A 23,107-nucleotide genomic window follows, 5' to 3' on the forward strand; every position below is an offset into this window, starting at 1 on the left:
TCGTATTCTTCCAATTCTCCTCCTTATCCCGCCCGGGGGGTGGAGTGAGCAGGTCAGTGGTACTTAGTTGCTGGATGGGCTCTGCTCACCTCCTGGGCTTGCTGGCCAGAAAAGGGAGAGCATCCCTCATGTACATCAACAGCTCATGCTGCCCGGGACACTTCTAAACACAATACACATCAGTGGCTCAAACACAGAATCACAGAGTCACAGAATGGTTTGTGTTGGGAGGGACCTTAAAGCTCATCCAGTCCCAACCCCCTGCCATGGGCAGGGACACCTTCCACTAGAGCAGGTTGCTCCAAGCCCCTGTGTCCAACGTGGCCTTGAACACTGCCAGGGATGGGACATTCACCTGATGAAGATGTCCCTGCTCGTTGCAGGGGGTTGGACAAGATGACCTTTGAAGGTTCCTTCCAACCCAAACTATTCTATGATTCTATGATCCATACAAATGTCAGAATCCATCCCCTCAGCAGCAACATCAAATAACAAGACCAAGTCAGTGTAAGGCACTAAGGGATCTGAAGCATCTTTTCAACCGTTAAGATCTGCTTCAGAAGCACAGGACTCAATTCAAAGAAGTGGGTTGTTTTGCTTTGTTTATCATAGCGATGACTACAAATGCCTTTGCAATTTTCTATGAAAAAAAACCACCCTGCCACAAATTAAATTTAAGCTTACACCTCAGTTTGGGAGGCAAAGCAAAAGAAACCCACAACAGAGTACCAATATAGAGCTGTCAAAACAAAGTTTTTCTACCGTTTCCATGATGAAATTTCCTTTCTTTCTAACACTCATCGCTTTAAAAGGAGATGTACAAAGAATTATTATTAGTCTTACGCTTCAAGATACACAGAACTGTAGAGAGCATAACACCATTATTAAGGTTTTAGTTTTTAAAAGACAGAACAGCATATGGGAAAGAAAGTCAAGTAAGAGCAAAATTGGAAAGATTACAGAGGAGGAGGTAACAACCTGTACTTCTAAGAAGCAGATTAGAAGAGAATTTGTAAGTAATGGGAGGGACACAAGAACTGTGGCAGACAAACTATGAGACGTTATTCTCTGAATAGAGGTAGTCCAAGATGTGTATGTCTAAATGCCTCACAAGAAACAGAGCTGGAAAAGACTGGAAGGACATGGAATAAATTCCATCTTCAATGAACTATTGTCCAGGTTGGTGAGCTCTGAACTATAGTAAACATTTTTAAATGTAGCCAAAATTAGAGATGCTGTTATTTCATCTTGTCCCTGTACCACCAGTTTTGCAAAAGAAATGTTGCAGGTCATTAGTCTCCAACATAAACTAGAACGCTTATGTTTAAATGTGATAAAGCCTTCATTAAATTCTGTTATGTGTGTTTTCCACCTACTGTACACATACTGTGAATTACTGATAGCAAGCCTTAGGCAAAGGCAAGAGGGAAAAAGAGAGCTGAAGTGAAAGCTTTATTATTTTTTTCTTAGGGTGAAGAAGGCTGAACACGAGATTGATTCTGATATGTTTACTCACAAGAATAGCATCATCATTGCATGAATAGGCTGGCTGATTTCAATGAAAATGCAGAGTAATGCATTATTCAGTTCAGCTAATGGAATCAGAATCTGATTTAATTTGAATTAAGAATGAGTAAGGTGAGTGAGTAAGAAACAGGAAAACAAGAAACAATCCAAAGTGCAAAATACAACTCTATCTCTATCTCAAATAGCTCCACATTTCAGACCTGGGCTGTCTCCCAGCAAGGCATGGGAACTTTTCCCTTCATTGTTAATTCCTGCCCTGTTACTACTCAACTGCAAACCAGGGAACTAAAAGCAAACATGCCATCTAATTCTGCCCCTTGGGAGCAACTGTACCATTCAGTCCAAATCTGCTTCATAAATGTAGCGAACTCCACCTTAAAAGTCGTTCATTATTTTGCCTCCATTATTTCTACTAGAAGGTTTGAGAACCTTACTTATAGTGGCTATTAACCCTCTTCTAATCTCCACTCCAAATTTATTCATAGCCAGTTAACACTCATTCATTCTCATGCCAGTATTGTCGTTTACCTTACATACTTGTTTTCCTCTTGGGTATTTAGCCCTGCTAAATTTATAGCTAACACTGATCACTCGAAACCTCATTTAGTTAAACTAAATACACCCAAACATTTACTCTCTTCTCCTGTGCTGAACTTTGCACACCCCCAAACCACTGCACCTTTTGCAATGTGATTTTGCTTTTTGGGTACAAGTGGATGCTTTGCACGGTTATCTAGAGGAGATGAAGGCAAGAGCTTCTTACAGTGATAATGACACATCCTGTTTCTACTGAAAGTGACCTACCCGGTTGGTGTATTTTAAACTTAGTCTTATATTTATGTGAGACTGCAAAGTTTGTATGTTAATGTGAAAAAACTCCAACCCAAACCACACAACTCTCCCCCACCCAACTGCAGGAAGTCATCTATGCTCCTTCCCATTCAGAAACTCCAAATCCTCTATTCATCTTGTCTATATACATAGCACTTATGCCTTGTGGAAAGAAAAGATTGTTTGAAGGTTAGGAAATGAACCCTAAATTTGGAAAATAAAGACACCTGCTCCAACCAGAGTCCTGACACATCATCTGGTTCCCCATCTACTAGGATAATGATTATTTCCCTGCTTAGCAGACACATGAACTGCAAGGTGGGAAGACAGTACGATTTTGAGGGTGCCCAAGTATGGTAGGGCATTGCAACAATGATAATGCAAAGCACAGGATGAGATTACCCAGCTTTAAATGTAACATTCAGAAATGCCTGCAGCCAAGTCCCAGTGGCTTTCACATCACAGCCCTGCAAAGTTCCTTTATGTCTTAACATGCACATGAGGGTAGGCAGCAATAGGCCAGCAAACACGAAACAGGACTCTGCATCAGTGAACCAGAGGTGCACGTAAAGGTAGTACACAGGGATCCCAGCATCACCCACTCTCAGGGAGCACCTAAGATGCAGTACCACGTTGTGCATCATGCATGCCAGCAGCCTCAGTTGACACAGTAATTCCTAGGAGTCAGTGAAGCATGGGAGCTTCCTCTTATCTGTGCCACCTCCAAAAGCTTTGACTTAAAATCACTATCGCTGTTTGACTTAAAAAACCCTATCACTCGGTGTTACTGTTCCAGTCTACTCTCAACATCAGATTCCTCCTCCAGTGACACCTAGCTTTGAACTATCTCCACTCCCAAAGATACAGAAATTCATGTACCTTCTGCCTTCTCAAGTCCCCTTCTGATAGCTTACATTTCATTTCTGCCCACCTACTATATCATTCTATTATGCCATTCATATTGGTTTACTGAATGCTGACATGCGAGATGTTGCTGTAGGCAAGTCCCTACGTAAAGGAATTCATGATGCAAGTAATGCAAGTTGAGCCTAAACAGGAAGCCAAATTGTATTACAGTGTCGCAGTTTAGTTACACATTTCCTAAGAAATGTTGGGTAAAACAGTATTTTTGGAAAAAATAAAGTTACCTTCTCTAAAACCCACCTTGGTTTTATGTGTGAAGCAACCTGGAAAAAAACCATGTCAGAAAAAAACAGAACAAAAATGGTTATAAAAACAAGAAGTGATTTTTTTTATTTGTTTCAAAATGATTTGTTTTAACTTACCAAAAGTAAGTCGTATAAATTCAAAGACATCTCAAAGGTCCTGAAAAAAGTCTTCCTTTGGAAAATTCAGAACTGTTTCAGTTCAGGACAATGCGTTCTTTTAATGCTCAATATTTTTCATGGGATACGTACAATCACAATGGTTTGGGCTGAATGGACCTTAAAGCTCATCCAGTTCCAACCCCCTGCCACGGGCCCGCACACCTTCCACTGGAGCTGGTTGCTCCAAGCCCCTGTGTCCAACCTGGCCTTGAACACTGCCAGGGTTGGGGCAGCCACAGCTTCTCCGGGCACCCTGTGCCAGCACCTCAGCACCTTCATAATGAACATAACCCAATCCTATTTTGCCTCTAATCAGAAGGTATTAATGCATTGCAGGACTTCAGATTTAAGCCAGGCACTGTGTGCAATATGATCCTCTCTGCTAACACAGGCAGTTAAAAATAAAAGCAGAAGCAGTGAGGATGTTGCTCTGGCCCTCAGACAAGGGTAAAGTTTAAGGAAGCTCGAAGGTGACAGGATGAAGAAAGAAAACCAAGCTACAGAGAGAATTGCTGCATACTGAGAGCTAATTTGCACAAACAGGCTAGACAGAAACAGAAGGGATGTGGGAAAGCGGGAGAACGTTGACTGATGACACCTGACAGCCAGGTGACCCTGTAGGTTTGAGGGCTGTCACGGCACCTGAAACGGTGCCAGCAGCCACTTGAACTGCCCTCTCCCCTCTCACATTTCATTAAGCACATTCACCTTGGTCTACTGCACTGCAGAGGAGCACACACAGAGATCCCAGCATCCCCAGGAAGCAAATTCATTCAGCTACCCCAGTTTATTGAGGAGCTGTTTCAGTGATTGCTGTTCACTGCTGTGGGTGTACTCCTTTGCTGTGGCTCAGGGCAACCCTGTTTCAGAAGATTCCCTGTGTCACGAATCCTGTTCTAGTGTTCCTGTAAAACTTTATTTTGGGATGGAAGGAATGTATCAGGAAAGCACCAGGATGTGAAGTGCTATCTTCAGGTCTCATATATGGCTTGAGATACACTTTAGCAGGGTTTCAGCAAAGGCTATTCAAGTGACTGCTGTTTTGGTATGTTTTTCATGGGCCCCTAATACAGCAAGTCATGCTAGGACAGAGAGATAACAGGCTTCAGTCCACTGCTACTCCTGGCTCCCACTTGGACAGAGAAGCAGTTATACATGGAGAGTGGACAGTTCTGGGGTGTTTGAGAGACATCTAGATTTGGGCCATGGTCAGTAGCTCTTCTTCTAATATACATCTGCTATATTTGATCTCATACTTATGGACCTCAGCCCTCATCTGGAACAGCTTCTGCTGAGCATCTCCCTTCCAACAGGCCAGATCTTATTTCTTGTGCAAAAGGCTACTTTAGTTATGCCTGACCATTGGATTGCACAGGAGAACTTGGGAGATCTGGCCAATTGCGACACATCCTTTAGAGACCCAGAAACTCCTGCAAATGGCCTTGCAGAGTTTCCTGAAGACTCTTACGTGGGTTTAGGAGTAGGATTTTATAGGGCACATGCATATTGTGCTACTCGGCAAAAATGTGGGGGGTCCTGACTTTAAACACCAGTGTTTTGGTCATCCATTTTTAATAGTTACCCAAGCTGGATAAGTTATCTTATAAAAGACAGTGTTGAAAGACAAGTACTCACTAGGGAAAAAAGCATTTTAATTTATGGGTACACACAGAGAAAAATCCAGCTTTTGTTTCTGAACTCCAGCAACTCAAAACCAGCCAAATACATATATCTCTTGAATAATAGTAATAATAAAAATGCTTTGGGCTGTGACATTTTGTGCCAAGTCACAGTCCAGAGCGGAATTTTATGGTCAAGTTATAGACCTGAAGAATATGGGCTTATAATGGAAATCCTGACAGACCCTAGGTAAGCACTCCTATAATATCTTGAATTTGATTTAGGAGTGGTTTTCAATAATGCTTTCCCAAGCCAGTCTGTCAGGGACTGCTAGGAAAAAAAACTAAGGTTTTTGTTTCTTTTTCCCCCCAGTGCAGCTCAGAGTACTTGATGATAAGCTGGTATGCTCAGGCAAAGCCAACCTTTTGGGTGTCTGTAGTCTCCAGCTGTCAGGTCCCCAATATCAGAGGCCTATAAATGTCAGTGCTAAGTGCACCTTTCATTTAACAAAACAGTAACTCGTCTATCTCTGTGCAATAAATTGCTCATTTTTGTGCCTTTGCAAAGGCTGCTATGATTTGTAAATGGCTGGAAAATCTGCCTCTCTGCTTTTTTCCAACAACCATGAACCACGGAACACTGGATTTTGGGGGGAAGAGAAGAGGAAACCTAAATAATCCAGGAATCATCAGATTAAGACTGGAGAAAGAATGATTACTACCCACTCTAAACATCTCCTGGTCGCTGACAAGTGGAAAGCCAGTTAACACCCTGCTCCCAGGACCTTACTAAATACAGAGGGGTGCAGCTTGCTCACACAATATGTAAGATACTGTGCAGAAATCAGCCACGCTTGTGTTGGTAGTTCCAACCTTAGCTTAGTCCTCCAGTGCCTGCTTTGTGTGACCTTGTCATTGCCCGCACCCTTCACATTTATCCCCCTGCAAATTAAGCTGTTAGAAAGCTACAGGGTTTGCCTACGCTTGTCTTCCAGACAGGGTCCTGAGTGGAGAGAGTCACCTTCAAAGGTTGAGTCATTCCACCCAGCTCTAGAGCTAATGACCAAATACACACACGCTGGAGACCACAAACGACTCTAACGCTATCATACTGAGGTTATTACAGCATGCAAAAGAGCCCTTGAGGGTCAGAGGTAAGAGCACAAAGCTGGCAGAAAGATATCTCTACAATTTTTATATAAACCCAAGCTTACATTTTTGTTCCTGTGATTCTGATGCAGTTTTCCACATTCAAATATCCTTCCCCCAGAATAACCCACGGGGTTCATGGAGTCATCAGTTAGCCAGTGTTAAAACCCTCAAAACCAAATGCATTATTATGAGAGAAATCAGAAAATTGAGGTGCTCTTCAAACCCTGTGATGAGACACAACAACGTAAAAACTCTGGTGGGTGGCAGGCATGATGCTCCTGTGCCCTTTTAGAGCACTGGATGGGTACCAGCTAGAGGGAGCCAAGCAGCCAGAGAATGAGAACAAAGAAGAAATGACAACTCTGAAGAAAGAGCAACATGAAACTGAGGTTGACACAAGACACTGTAAAAGTACAGGAAAGACAGGAGTAAAGAAAGCAAAGGACAAAATACAGAGAAAGAAAGAGTATGAATTTGGTGAGTGGACAATCAGTCTGAGATGAGAGGAGAAAGAAATGAAAGGAATGAAAAAAACTGGTTCAGCATTTAAGTTGATGAATTTTATTGTGCCCGCCTTCATGTTAGTACTTTTCACAGGAAGCTTCTCCCATCGACAACTGTATTTGGTAGAAAAGATAAAGAAGTTACTAAAGCAGCTCAGTACTCCAGGTGAAATAACTGGTGAAGAAGGGAGGGAACTGCATGGATGTCTCCACAAATAGGTATGTAACTATGTGAGAAAACATGGAGTACTGTGTCCTCCGAGGAAACATGCGAAGTGCAGAGATGCTGCAATTATTTTTACTAGAATCAAATTCCCTGGTTTATTTGGAGAATTATTTCCAGCCACAGCAACTAACAGTCAAGAAGAGAGTCACCAGGCCCTGATCCTATGTATGAGCATTCTAGTAATGCCTGCACTCAATTGTGCCCACATGAATCTGAGCATGGAAGGTCAGACAAGATGAACAAAGTCTGTGTTGGGTGGAAAAATACCCCAAAACTTAATATCTGAGACAAACGAAAGAAACTTCTTCAGTGCCTTACAAAAACCCCAGACAGCCCAGTTAACCACAGCAACAAAGAAAACTGTCCCCTTCCACCTCTTAAAAGCTCGGATACAGAATTCTACAAGATCCACTTGTATTGTGTTGCGAGGGCTTCCCGAGTTCAAATGAACTTCTGTAACCCAGGAAGCTGCCCAGCAGGTACCAAAAAAGTCTTAGGGTATGGGCAAGGTGAGGTAATTCCCCTCTGAGACTTGATGGCAAACCCTCTTTCAGTGAGAGCTCTTCGGCTACACCAGAAAAAGGGCCCTTCATTTCAATCTGCCATCTGGGGATATCAAAGCTTTCCAGCAGAGTGAGGGAAATGGTCAGGATGAATATGAATAAGATAAGAAACCTGCACAGAGGGGTTCAGGAGAGTAAAATGATACTTTTCCCACCTATTTGGATTTTGGGCCTCCACACAATTAAAGCCTTGTTTCAGTGTGACTTTAATTTCATAGCCCTTGGTTTGGATCCTACTCTTCTATACGCTGCACATCCTAATAAAGCAGCCCCATTAGTAAACTACATTTATGCTAATGTACTTGCTTGCAGTGATAATTATCACAGCCCTTAGCCCTGGTCCTTGCCAGTGTGAGCACGTCAGGAGGGGTTGGTATAGCATTATAATTATACAATTAGCCTTGTCATAGCAAGGAGCTCTGGGAATAGAGACATCTTGAAGCTTAAAATGTGGACAGCTGATAGATGACTGTCATTAAACTCCTTTGTTCACTCCATGATGGAATAGTCACTGAGCTGCAGGGTAGGCTTCTTTAATGAAAAAGAAAGACCTTGAACCACAGCCACTATCCTCCACCTCTTCCCAACCTGTCCAGCCACCCCCAATTCCTCCCACTTCACACAGCTTCTCTCTCATCACATCTGCAGCAAAATAACAAAAGCTGTCTCTAACGAGTCATTCCTAATCTATCAAGTCTTGGTGGATGAGAAAGGCTCTTCTCCTCACACTACAGTCAAGGGGACCTCATTTGCCTCTCCCCTCCATGCTCAGAGCCTCCCTCCCTCCCATACATGAGGAGCACAGGCCGAAACCATTTGATTTTGGATGCGAGGCAAGTGCTGCACCAGCTTCCGGGTCAGCTTCTCAGTTGCATAAATCAATATAGATCCTTTGAATTCCAAATAGCCTGTGAATTTACACCCAGTTGAGAAGCACTGCCCTGGGGAGTAACAAAATACACCTTTCTAAAAAGCCTGGCATGGAGAGAGGCTTCAGGAGGAGGCAGCAGACAAGCCCATTTGCAGGAGGGCACTGAGCCCAGTAACATGAACCAGCTAAAAAGGAGGGACAACAGCACAGCAGAAAGCAGCAGCAAGGAGCCTTTGCAAAGTGCCTTTAGCTTGACAGCTCATGGATACCCCCAGCTACAGATCTGCACTGCCTGTAGAGAATTCTTAAAGCAGTAAGAAAAGGAGGCTGGGGGGCACCTTACTGTTCTCTACAACTCTGTGAAAGGAGGTTGTAGTGAGGTGGGAGTTGGTCTCTTCTCCCAGGCAACAAGCAGTAGGACAAGAGGAAACAGCCGCAAGTTGTGCCAGGGGAGGTTTAGGTTGGGTATTAGGAAAGATTTCTTCACTGAAAGGGTTGTCAATCATTGGAACAGGCTGCCTACGGAACTTGTGGAGTCCCCATCCCGGGAGGTATTTAAAAGACCTGTAGATGTGGCACTCAGGGGACATGGTTTAGTGGTAGACTTGGCAGTGTTAGTTTTACAGTTGGACCTGATGATCTTAAAAGTCTTTTCCAACCTAAATGATCCTATGACTGCAAGTGTGCTGGAATAACACTCAACAGGACTGACAATGTGCATCTGCTTCATTAAAATTCAATCCCCAAGTTCCCCTCTCTTTTTCTTTCCTAGAGTGTTTTCAAATGTTGTTTTCCTGCATACCTGGATAACTGCTGCTGTGCAGGGCTTTAGTTAAGGTAATTTGAGAATTCTTTTATATTGAAAAGGTATAAAAAATAATCCCCTGAAGTACTTGATTTTCCTTCCATGACATTCCACTGTATCAACTTACTTCGGCTTTACCTTGTTAGTATTCTGAAGGGCTGTGAATGAATTATTACAGTTCAGAATGCAAAAAACAGGTCTGGCAGCCCCTGGGGGATACAGGGCAGAATAGAATGGGGCACTGGCTAAGATCCAGGAGAGCTGAGCTCTTCTTCACAGGCTATGTGATCATGGGCAAGCTGTTCTGTTTGTGGAAGACCGCTTCCTTTCTCACTCTTCCTTTACCTTCTTTGGGGCAGGAAAAGTTCCTCTGCATTCAAACACTGCCCAGCAAAAGTGCTGCAGATGTAAAGCAAATCAACAGACACAGAGTGAAACCATAACCATACCAGAAAAACCTCAAAACCAACACAGTAAAACAGGAGATGGGCCTGCCTGGGTTGAATTTCCATGCTGAATTTAGCAACTGTTGTATGCAACATTATTGAAGCAAAAATGCATTTCTGTATGCCCTTGAGAGAGAGGCTAGCAGCATAAAGCCCCATGAAAAGAATTTCAACAGGATCTAGGCTAATTTTTCCACTAGAGTAACAGTGAGAGGTTACAGCCTCAAATACAGGTGCCTTACAGTTAACCTCACCTACCAGCAAAGCATAACCAATGCTTTCTGACTAGAATCCACAAGATGTTTCTTCTTTTGAATGCATTTTCTTAAGAATGTCACCCCCACACCTCCACGTTGCCAGGGAGTGTGTCTGGGCAGCCCTTGCTGAGAAAAATGGTATCAAACACATTGAAATGCCAATGTATCGTACCTTTTTTTGCTGCATGGAGACCTCGGAGCAGCCTTCCAGTGTCTGAAGGGTGCCTACAAGAATACTGGAGAAGGACTCTTCATCAGGGACTGTAGTGACAGGACAAAGGGTAATGGGTTCAAACTTAAAACAGGGGAGAATTAGGTTGGATCTAAGGCAGAAGCTCTTCCCTCTGAGGGTGCTGAGGCGCTGGCACAGGGTGCCCAGAGAAGCTGTGGCTGCCCCATCCCTGGCCGGGGTTAAGGCCAGGTTGGACACGGGGGCTTGGAGCAACCTGCTCTAGTGGAAGGTGTCCCTGCCCGTGGCAGGGGGTTGGAACTGAATGAGCTTTAAGGTCTCTTCCAACTCAAACCATTCCAGGATTCTGTGATTTATACCTGTCATACACTGGCTGAGAAGGGTGTAATTCACCTACTGAGAATTCACTTCTAGGCTTGTGCTAACCTTACAGAATTTGATTCTTAATCCATTCCTCAAGTAGACAAAACTATGGACATCCACGAAGTATTATTTCATCCTTCCATACCCTAAAGCCATGAAGATTGTCATTCTTGCTCTCACTCTCGGAAGTACCTTGATACATGGGCATAGTTTACTGCTTTACTGGACGTCAAACTCCACATAAAATCGCTGTGCTAATCTCAGAACATTCAGTCCCTAAGTGAGACAGTACACATAGAAGCAAGACACAAGGAGATGCCTTGTGTATCTGTAAAGCAGAAGGGAAGAATTCCCTTAGACACAGCTGCTGTCTAACAACCCTGCTTTATGCAGAATGCTTGGGGGCTACTCTATTTTTATAACTTTCATCCACAAAATAAGAAGCTACAGCTTCTGAAAGAAGAACACAATTACCTTACAATGATGCAACAGTCAGAATAAATTCAACACAATCTGTATAAGCAAAAGGAAAAAGCATCCAAGGTTTTTTCTACTGGCAATAGATAATACTTAATAACTGCCCTATTGTCAACCTTCACAAATGATCTCCAGAGCCATATGCAGGTTGGCAACCAGGCATAGAGCCTAACTAGTTTTTGTATCTAGTTGTACAGAAGTTGAGGCATATGGAAACAAACAGCCTGGCAGAACAAGTGAACTCTGAAGCAATGACTTCGATAAATAAATGCCTGCAAACTGGCAGATGGAGAAAAGCGCAGCAGGGAGGAACTGTATTGCAGCAGCAACTTGATTTTAAACCGTTCTAAAAATCAGCCTGAGCTTGGAATGGAGGCGTTCCCGATTCCTTTAGTCCTTTTTGGGGAAAATTCTCACCATAAAAAGAGGGAAGGTGAGAACAGAAAGATGTATCCAACAGAAGACACCAGAAAGTGCTTCAGGGAGCAGAGAACGGGACTGGGAGGTGACTGATCATTTTTGTCTATTACTACATTGCTAATCATGGTTTTTGGTAGCTTTCAGAAAGATACAACCAATCATTACCTGAAATCTAGAAAAGCAAGATGTGGAGAGACATTCTCAAGCTGTATGGCAGATCCTGCAATGTGAGCACAGTGGATACAGGTACATGGGATACACAGACCTTTCCCACAGTGAATGGAAACTCGTGCTTGATGCAATAGCCACCTTCTGTACTCATTCCTCTGGAGGCCTGTTTATTTGCAGGCAAATCGAATCTTTCCTATTTGCAGGCTGCAGACTGATTCCTAGTCACTGTTAAATGTGACAAATGAGTGGAAAACAAGTATTACTACTCCCCTGCTGCTAGCAGGGGACTAGCACGTTTATTCCTTTTTGTGATAAAGGGACTCCTTGCCTGGTGATCTCAAAGATTATTTTTCCTACCAGTTCTGAAACATTTTCTTGTGTATGTCCTCTAACCCCAATCGACATTACAATCTGAGAGAGCACAAGGGAATAGGCATTCAAATGAGTGGAAAACAAGTATTACTACTCCCCTGCTGCTAGCAGGGGACTAGCACGTTTATTCCTTTTTGTGATAAAGGGACTCCTTGCCTGGTGATCTCAAAGATTATTTTTCCTACCAGTTCTGAAACATTTTCTTGTGTATGTCCTCTAACCCCAATCGACATTACAATCTGAGAGAGCACAAGGGAATAGGCATTCAGCAGGACATTCTGTGCAACATTTGCATTTCTCATACATTGTGTAGTGTGCACAGTCTCGTATGCCCCATCTCTCTTCTCTCTTCACTGATAGCTTCCTATATAATATAGATATAGTTACAACCTGACAGGGAGGATTTCCAATGCACAACTGTCATTGAAGGTCTCCAAAGACAAGAAGAAAATAAAAGGTATGTTTTTATTCTTTGGAGTCTACTCCCACACTAGGATTGCACCATACTGGCATGGTGTGGAAGTAGTCTTCTGTGGTGATGTCCTCGAGTATAACAAGCCATCCCTACCAGTACTGTGCACACAAAAGCAGCAAAATGCAGAACTCCCTGTCAGATGTGCACTGATTCTCTGAAGCCCAGTACCAACCACTGCAGGAAAAACAAGAGAAGGGGAAGAGACTCATGAAGAAACCAAGGAGAAAATAATCCAGACAAACAGTGATGGCCCAGAGTTCAGAGCCCAGCTGTGTGTACAAGGTACTGCACTTTTCCAAGGAAACAGCCACTTGCTGCTGTCCCCCTTATGAGTAGCCAAGTGGATGAGCTTCATGCTGTAATGGGAGGCCAAGGCAAAATTAACCTTAAGATTATTGTGATGCAGAAGAAGATGAATGTAACTAAACTTCAATACGCTTCACTAAAATTCCCCTCAGTAATACCCCAGCTTTTGTTACAAAGAAACTCCCTTTCTCTTCCTGACACTTTCTCAGTTAATATTACGTGTATAATCTCACTTCTCTGCACTGCTTGGTTAGCCACTATCTCAACTCAAATGTCTGTAATACCTCATCTTCTCCTCCCACATCACACGGTGATCAAGAAAAGTGGCAGGCAATGATTTTCAAATCAGTCCACCCAAATTCAATCCCCACATTACACTGAAACCATTTACAATGGAAATCAGCTTAGAACCTGTTTCACTTTGGTAAGAATCACCGTGGGAAAACCATGACCTGCCTTCCTCAGACCCTCCCACAGGTCTGTCAGCTCTGTAAGCCTCTATTGTGGATCATTAAATCAGCTGCCCACATGAAGTCCACAGCAAAGCAAGTACAGCTATTAGTCCAATGAGTCAGTGACCATATACATGCACAAAGTGAAAATAAAGGTGGATTATCTTTTCACATATGCCACAGTGTAAATGTTTTGTAATAAATATTAACAGCCACTATCAATCAAGAGAATGGAAACAGATGGGAAGGAGGTTGTGTTGAGAGAAAGGACTCAAACAGGAATATGTATTTTCTCCCCCACCTTCCTCAGTCTGGTAACAGCCCTAAATAAACCTTTGCAAATCCCCAACAGGGTGTTCCGATGTTCTGTACAGCTCTGGCTGCTTTACCACCACGCACAGCAGAATCACAGATCTTAACACACCTACAAAATGCTGCAAACATCAGAATGTGGGTTTGGGATTCCCCCCACCTCTTTTATGGATCAACCCCTCTACCCAGCATCATTTCATCTACTGTGGCCTTCCGGCAGGTTTGGCAATGGGTCTGACCCTGGAAAGAAAATAGTCCCTGTTAATGATGAAGCTCAAACCCCTCCTCTCCTTGAACAGAAAGTCAGGGCTGGATGAATTTCTCAAGTGTTTACTTGATGGCTGCTATTTGGTTCAGCAAAACAATTGCTGAATCTCCAGCTTACTCTCCAGTGCCAAAAGTTTAACATTACATCTTGAATGAAGATTTCATAAGAGATGTAGTAAATTCACTTAAGGATGCAGATTTAACGTAAGACTGCAGTCTGTGGCACACATTTGTATGTAACAAGCATTTTCACAAAAATAATCTAAAACTTTAAGTAACTTCTATATAACTGCAAATAAAAAGTGGATTCCAGATTCCCATTCGTATCTGGTTGCACAGAAAAGCCTTTAAAACGGATAAAAACTATGGCCCTCTGCACTCCCATCATTACAACTGATCAGCAATACCTTGTGCTTAGTACAATACCGAATACCTAAACATACCTAAACCATAGATAAACCGCTGTGCAAGGATTACATTAGGGCTGCATTTATGACCTATATTCTGTTCCACCTCAGCTGAATCACAGTCTGGGTCTAAATGACAACAGCTTCACTCTTGCTCCCAAAACCCAGGAGGAAGGCAGAGAGCATTATATCATGGCAAGAAAAGCAGGATTCGGCCCTTGAGATTACTCATTCTGCAGAGAGGAGCAATATTACCCTCCAGCCTCAGCTGTTGTGATAGGTCTTAAACACCGCAGAACCATGATGGTTCCCAAAGGAGTGACGTGAAGTGAATATTTATCTTCTTGGCAGCGTGGGGGCAGACAATTTATGGTGTATCACAATTTAACAGGCAATGCGGATTCAGAAAGGTTGAAAACTACAATCAGGTTAAATCAGTACCTATGAATAGTGAACAGTAAAAGAGGCTGAAAATCATTCTGTACCTAGGCTCAGATGTCTAACAGGGCATTTCTTCCTCCACTTCATACCCCCAAGGACCCCTTCCTACCACAGAGTTGGAAAGAAAGTCAAGAAAAACACTTTGGTTTGCATATTAACAAGTAATCTATAATGCTGTAAGCAGCCAAAATATTTCCAGACCTACCCATCCTTCTTGGAAAGAAAACCATGCCTGAATAAAAACCACAGACAAAACCAAAAACCCAAATGTTTTTCTTGTATCTTCTTTTTGCATGTCGTGTTACCCAGTTAGTTACGTAAAGGACACAACAAGAACAGCATGAATTACATACCTTAGCTATTTGGACACACCAGTTTAGCAGCAGCTGGGAGCCAATATTATCCTTATGTTCATGAACGTAATCCAACAGGCAGCCATGAGGCATCAGCTGAGTGACGAGTTGAATGGTCGGGCTCAAGCAGACACCCAGGAGTCTCACCAGGTGAGGGTGGTCCATGCTGGCCATGATAAGAGCTTCCTATAACGATAAAAGTGACCCAGTTACTCCAGCGTGCTGAAAGGCTCTAGGCAAAGATGATTTCCCATCTCCCACAGCGTATCTAAAGGGGATCAGCGTCCTCTAAAGTACCACAGATTTCTGTGGTTTTATGCAGTGCTAGGCATACCTAGGCGAAATCCAGTCTGATGTAATGTATGCTTGATGTAATGATCCCCACGCATAGGCCAGGCTACCTGAACAAACCCACTGTAGGCTCAGATCAGAAGTTCTGCACTGCCCTATATTCCCTGACATGTTTCAGCCACAGAAACAAATATCTAAGTGTTACACACTTGACTTTGCTTAAAGGTCTCACTGGTCTTGTTTTACTTCCCTTAATTTTGTTTCTTGAATATATTTTCCCAACTTTTGGTCAATCCATCAGGCATTGGGGTTTTTTTTATGCAAGCAAACAATGCCACTCGTCCACTCGTGTATAGTGAAGATGGCCAGTCAGGCTCATTTGGCAAGATACTTGATTAAACTGTGCTAAAATGCTTTAGTGGATCACAGATTTTATGCTTAGTATTTCATAGGCTTAAGCATACAACGTTTATGTGTCAACTGAAGCTTTCTCAAAGTTCAACCTGGAAAGGGTTAAGAATCAGGAGGTTTAGTGTAGGCTTTTCAAATGTGTCTGGTGCTCATAAGTCCTACTGAAAGTCAGCAGATCCATTAAGCCCTCAGATATGACCATTTACCATCTCTATGACTGTTGCAGAGTAACAGCCTAAACTAGTGATCGCGATGGTCCAGTAGCGGCCCAGCAGCAGCAGCCCTACCCGTCTCCTGTTGCTACAAGTCGACTACTACAGAAAGCAGCAGCTTTCTAATCTGAGCCTCTTAGCTCAGCTCCTTGTTCTTCCCAAGTCTTCACCCAGTAGATGAGTTATTTCTGTTTTTACCATGCTTCAGCTGTCCACGGAGTAAACGGGAAATATTCCTTTCTTTCTTCTACACTATTTCCCAGATCTTAAGTTTTCAGATGTTTTTGGCTAGCGAGCTAAGTTGTCCAATACCAAGGACCAGAAGACTTCACCTTGGCTATGCTATTTGGCCCTAAAGTTCACACTGACAAGGAGCACAGGAGCACTCTATAAAAGACCCTACACACCTGTTCTTAGAGGTAATGCTGCCATCTCGAACAACTGGCATTCAAAAAAGGCAAAGAGAAAGCTTTTCTCTCTCTTTCACTGAGTCCTCCATTTCAAGACCACTTCATCATGGCAATGGAACAATGAAAACTGAGATGAAACTGCGGCTTTGTAAAGCTATTTTGGTTCTTTTTCTTTCTCAACCCCCCCCATACGACAGCTTTCTGACAACTTAAAAGAATAACAGCTGTAATAGTGCCAAAGAAAGAAAAGAAAGGATGAGAAAAAGTTGGCATTGGAGGAATGTAGCATACCCCCAACTCATCAAAGTTTGGGGGTTTTTGCCTTCCCTATATTAAGGCAAAAAAAAGTCCTGGCAAGTAGGCTGAGTTTGTATTAAAGGAAATTGCTCATCATAGTACAAAGAATATTTGAAACCAAATTGCAGAGTATTTGCATAATAGTTCTCTTTCTTTCCCTCTCTTTTTTTGTTAAAATGAAAAGATGAACAGGACACTAATTGTAGGGTTCCCCCCCCCCCCCCCCAAAAAAAAAGAGCAGATGGCCTCCATCGGGGGAGCATCTCTTTCCTTTTTCTTCCTAAATGTCTGTGAAGAAAAATAAATAAATAAATGAATAAATAGGGGCTATTTGATGGGATGACTGGAGGAAGATTCCGAGTAACAAATCAGAAAAGAGATCTAGATTTCAGTAGTTTTACTCACGTTCCAATTAATACAGTTCTTGCTCATTCAACTCACAGATACAGGGTCTCCTTGAAACAATTTTAGCCTCCCTCCTGCTGTCACTAGAAAATGTCACTGGAGGCCACCAGAATAAATACCTGTTGACAGGTGCCATTATCCAGTTTCAGAGCGCAAAATTACTCTGCCTCTTGTTTTCTTTCTATCCCACACATTTTTTCTCCTGCAAATGCAAAAGGGAACAGTACTTGTTGCCCTTTCCCTCTCTGAGGAAAGGTGAGACTTTCTCTAGGACCTTGGGGCAGGAGGACTTTTCTCTTTAATGAGACTGATCAGAATATAGGCAACAATATATTCTTTTTGCTCGCAGATGGAAAGCTTTGCAGCACGTGCTTTACTCGTCTCCAGCTACTTACCATTTACAAGTCTATCTGAGTCCAAAGGAAAGACACTTCTGTAAAATAACAGAAGCAAGCAGTGCCATTTGTCTCATTCTGATGTTACAGGAAAGCACATATTCTTCTAACAGTTTTGGGCAAAAGTTCCAGAAAAAACCAAAACTGTTGTTAATATTATGGACTACTCTGTAATGAATTGAGATACACAACAGAGAGCAAGGAAGCCTTCATTATAGATCTAAGTCACTAATGGATACTAATTTAGCATGAATCCTGGCTTCACATAGTTATTCTCATTAGTAACAAGTATTGTCATTTTTACTGAACTTGTATCTACAGGAGAACCAAATTCAGGGATATGTCTATCTGGCACAGCACAGACACAAAGTAAAAGAGATTGCAATTTTTCTGCTAGAGCCTAATTACACAAAACAGACAAACGGCAGCAACAGAAACATTATGACTTAGCAGCATTTCAAAAATCTCTTCAGCAAATACAAACACAAGTCCCCATTTTAAGATCTAATTGGACACGAAAGACCCTGGAGCTACAGTCTCCATGGCCCTCAGGTGCTCCACAGCCTGGTTCTCAATTACATCTGGTAGAACATTTAATCAGGTAAGGCACCAAATCTCACAGACTTGGCTGTCGACGCTGGCATCTTTCAAAACCAGCCTCTGCAATTTCCCACATCTTTTGGGAGCCTCATATCTGCAGATCTTGTCTCTATACTCTACTGGCACAAAAATACGGCTTATTGTGATTTAGTGGAGAGGAAACTGAGGTACAGAAAAGCACAACCTACTACCCACAGTCACACAGGAAGTCTCGAGCAGAGGTAGGAATTGTGCCCCAAATCGCTTTATCTTTCTCTCCAGCAAAAAATCCTTTGAAGGTTGAAATAAAAAAGGGAAGGGGGAGAGAGAAATAATTAAGATATGGTATTTTATCTTTCCCCAGGAGACTTTGTAACATCATGTGCTCATACTAGCATCTCAGAAAGGACAGGAGTGGTGACAGTTTTGAAAGGCTCTTGTTGGACATCAGACACCCTCCTTTATCGATCTGCAGGAGCAACAAGTCTTATCATAAGGGTAACTCACCAGCCAAACCAAATCTCTTCCTGGAGTTTCTTTACACTGTTGCTACTCAGGCATTAAATATCACAGCAGTGTGTGGCAGCCATAAACCAGCCAGCTTAAGCACAGGTAGCAGTTGTAGACCTCAGCTTGCCCTTATCTCTAGGATGCATTTTGCAGTCTATGGTGGACCCTGATCAGCTGAGGCTAGGACACTACAAGGTCTCAAATGAGTTACTTAAAACCAAGGCTGTGTATGTACATTCTATACACAGCAGTGCTTATGGTGTTAATTTCCTAGGGGAAGGCTGGTAAAGAAAGGCTCTGATGCAGAAGGCAGCTAATCCCACAGGTAGCTTGGCAGGGCCATTGTTGTGTCCCACCAGCCTCACCACAGAGAATAGCAAGTGACATCAGTTGAGCCTCCCATGTTCAACTCGGTATTATACTTTCAGATATGCCAGTTTGTATACAGAAACCATGTCACATTGATCATTCCTCTCTGCTATCCCTTTTGAGTGTGGCTGAGTTACTGCCACGTTAAGCTCAACTCCCGTGATTTATTTACACAATTCTATATTAAACAAGACATAAATGTTATTTTAATGTTTTACACTGAGCTGTCGTGTGTATTTAGTAACACAGTAGCATACCTGAGAAGAAGGGGGAGATCACAGGTCCCAGTCAGCCATCACCAGACCTGGGACTGTGGTTTCTGCCAGCACAGCTATGTCAACGGGGGTCTGAGGAGATCCAATTGCTAACTCACAGCAAGAGGCCAGAAGAAACCCTCAGACTGCCAAAACATGCTTAGATAGGTAGAGCTTAGTTAACTCACGAGAGGTGGCCACCACTGTAACGATACAGTGCAGGATTACATCCAGGCTAAAAGCACTTGTCAACACAGATGATGAAGGGAACTAGACACTAGCTTCTCACAGGTCATTTAAGTTGCCTTCATTCCTTGAATAGCTTTGAAAATCCTGCCTAACTCTGTTTCCTGCAGTCATGTTTGAAATGCCTTCAATTTAACTGTGATTTCTGAAAAGTAACTCAAAATCCAACTAAAGCAGGGTTTTCATTTCAGCCTTCCAGGGTGAGAAAGATAAAACAATTCTTCAGACTAAGAAAGGGTGCTCTGAGTAACACCTGCAGCACATCTTATAAGACGATATTTACTTCCCCCTTTCCTACCTTGACGTGTTACTGCTGACAATTATAACTGTTAGCCACCATGATCATAGAATGGTTTGGGTTGTAAAGGACCTTAGGATCATTTGGTTCCAAGCCCCCAGCCATGGGCAGGGACACGTCACACTAGACCATGTTACCCAAGACTCCATCCAACCTGACCTTGAAGACTGCCAGGGTAAATGCTCCATCCCTGGCAGTGTTCAAGGCCAGGTTGGACACAGGGGCTTGGAGCAACCTGCTCTAGTGGAAGGTGTCCCTGCCCATGGCAGGGGTTGGAACTGGATGAGCTTTAAGGTCCCTTCAACTCAAACCAGGCTGGGAATCTGTGCTAGAGAAGACAACTCAGAGACCCCTGGGGTCCTGGAAACAGGCAGATCTAATAGTAAGCCATCACCCTGACGAGTCCACAACCACGCTCTAAAGAAAATCTGAACATCAGTACAGATCAAGAGACCTTTCCTCAGCTGCTTACGAAAGGCTCTGAAAGACGTTAACAGGTCGTGTCATTAAGAGTCGTGCCCTGTGTGGTGGACCCCAGCAGCTTCTATTGCAGTGCTTGATAACCTCATCTGCTTGATGCTGAACACTTCACCTTGCAAGAGAATTAGCATTTGAAGCAATATTGATGATCTCCTCATATCAGATTTAAATATCTAGCAGAGGGGAAAAGATACTCCTTCCAAAGAGCTTTCCTTTAACACTTGAGCTTCCTGAGCACCCAAGGCCATACCACAGAGTACCAGGAGAAGCTAACTTACAGGTAACCAATGTCACCTTTTAGTGCTCTACGTACATGTGCTATCCTGCAGAGCCAGTGCAGGAGAAACATCACAGACCTGCTGCCCCAATTCAGCAAGCCCAGGGGCAATGTCACTGCTCCAGATGAACATACATAACCAATAAAGAGTTCAGTAAGCAGGGACAAAGTCTGAAAAATCTTTGGTTTCCTCACCTGCTGCTGCTAACTGTGCTCACCATAAAATGCCCTCCAACATTACAAAACAAGCCAGAAAAGCACAGTCCTTCTGTTATTCCTAATCTACAAGAGTAAATAAATGCACTTAAAAGCTGACTTCATACTGTGCTGTGCATTTTCCTGAAAGCAGAAGCTGTGCTAACAGGCTAACAGGAGATACTACAGTGAATAGACTGCTTTTTACATTAATTTTACAGTGTTTTGGATGGCCAAGGCAACCACCTGTCTGGAATGCAGGTCTGACCCAATTCAGGGCATATCCAATGACAGCCCAGCATATTTCTAATGCCTTTTGTTTGTGAGGTCTTAGACATCTTTGAGGTTATAGTTGACTTAGCCTATGGAGTCTGCACAAGTACTTAAACTGAGAGACAGCACACCATATACACACAGCAACCTCCATGGCCACATTTATCATATGATAATGATCCCCACTGTTATATTTCCCCTGTATTTCCTATGCAAGATTCTGTTTTCAATTGCTCTACAGCATTGCTGCAATTTTTCACCACTTGGGCAGATACTCTCTGGAAAGCTTCTGTTGAAATGTCTCAGCCATTTCCAAAAATGAAATGAAGGACGAAGTGATAGGGACCAGCAGGGTATCAGAGCCCACAGTGGTACAGCAGCAACAGTGGGACAGCAACAGCATCAACTACCACAGCTGCTTTTCCATGAACTGTTGTATACTTACTAGGAGCAGACACGCTGGGGAGGAAAGGGGAGGAAGGAGAGGTCTCTGGCTGAGGCACTGCTAAGTGGGTGCACAGCCTTTTCTGGAGGTGGTGTGTGTGTTTAAATGTGCTGCATTTCTCAGAACAGGCATACCCCCTGAGGCTCCTTTGCTTGTCACAGCACTTGCACACAGCAGAGAGGGTACGTAGTCTTACTGACTCAACACTGCAGAGGTCCAGACTGCACTCTTGACACTTAATTCGAATGCACGTGATTGCCGCATGTGATTCAATTTCCACTCTCCTCCAAACACTTAGCTGAAACTATCTCAGTTCAGGGGTCTGAAAGCTCTCCCTCTTGAAGGTGACGCTTACAGACTGCTGGGTCAAATATTCTGTGTCCACCTTAGAGAAGCAGTAGGTCCTATCCATGCAGGAATAGATACCTTCACGCGATTATAGAAGTGAGTCTGGCTCTCTATATATCTTGAAGCAATACAAAATAAATTAAAAACAAGCAAACAAGAAACAGTACTGTGATCCCTGTCCTGCAAACACTGAGGGCATGGGCAACCATCTGACTCCATCAGGGCTCAAATGCTTATAGTTAAGCACATGCTTAAGTGTTTGAAAGGGTAGGAGATGCATTTTGTATAACCCACATACCATATGCTTCTTACTTCTCCCTGCTGACTTCGTACCAAGCAAGTCTCCCAATTCATCAGATTCCATGTTAGACAGCTGAGGAGGAATCTCAAGTCTAAAGGAAGAGACCTCTATGCACAAGCAGCAAAGTGAAGATCTTTCATCAAACATCCAGTCGGGAGACAACTCCCACCATCCTGTCTGTGAACTCTGCCTGAAAACATCGAGCTTGGTGATGAGAAAGCACAATCTAGCCCATTTTCAGTTCACTTTTATGCAAAACCAGTCAAGAGTTCAGGACCTCAGCAACCAGTAATGTTTCCATTGAAAGATGCCAGGAGAAGTAACAGTGGGTTTCAGACTGGCCACCCTGCAGAGCGGGTGCAAGTACTTTACCAGTGTGCACACCTCTCTGTAAAAAGCATTGTATCATATTCTGACAAATGTTTTACTTACAGTTTGTGGCATGTGGCATTATTTCAGAATAGCCTGTCAGAAGTGATTTGTTTCTTACTGTTTTCATGCCACTAGTAAAGATATCTGAAGTTCTAAACGTACAGTCTAATAAAGCAATCCTTTCAAACAGACCTTACCACTGACCAGCGTATAAACATGTTCAGCCTTAGCTGCAGATTCCTTTCAGGAGGAGGGAATTATTGCTTTGATTTTTCATTTAAGATGAGTGATGGCAAGGTCTAGAGCATGACTGATAGAGGCGGGGGAAGAAATATCCATCAAGATCTCGCTCCTTTCTGAGGAGTCTTGGGGCATTGCTTTGAAGTTTTCTGGTATCACTGAGAAGCTTCACTTTATAATCACACCCCCAAAGCTCCTTCCTCCTTCAAGATCAATTTAAAGGGATAGCATCAGACAAACAATTTCATCAAGTGTACCATCAACATTAAGAGTTGTTTTAATCAAAGATACGTTTTGTGCATAACCCAGGTATTTCATCTCCCACAACTGAGAATTCAAAGTAGACGCATCTCCATGTTTCCCTC

The 23,107-nt window shown here is 43.0% G+C and overlaps 1 protein-coding gene across 1 annotated transcript in view; it reads right to left on the reverse strand.

The window, feature by feature from the left end:
* Positions 1–23,107, reverse strand: part of LOC104402109 (receptor tyrosine-protein kinase erbB-4-like) — a gene marked incomplete at its 5' end in the record, with an annotated part of 118,024 nt that overhangs the window by 82,227 nt on the left and 12,690 nt on the right. Inside the window, one exon of the mRNA XM_010009896.1 lies at positions 15,135–15,320. Coding sequence (XP_010008198.1) covers positions 15,135–15,320 — 186 coding nt within the window. The remainder of the gene's footprint in view (positions 1–15,134; positions 15,321–23,107) is intronic.

Source organism: Nestor notabilis, unplaced genomic scaffold, assembly GCF_000696875.1.
Source record: "Nestor notabilis isolate BGI_N333 unplaced genomic scaffold, ASM69687v1 scaffold8062, whole genome shotgun sequence".
In the NCBI taxonomy this organism is placed as follows: Eukaryota; Metazoa; Chordata; class Aves; order Psittaciformes; family Psittacidae; genus Nestor; species Nestor notabilis.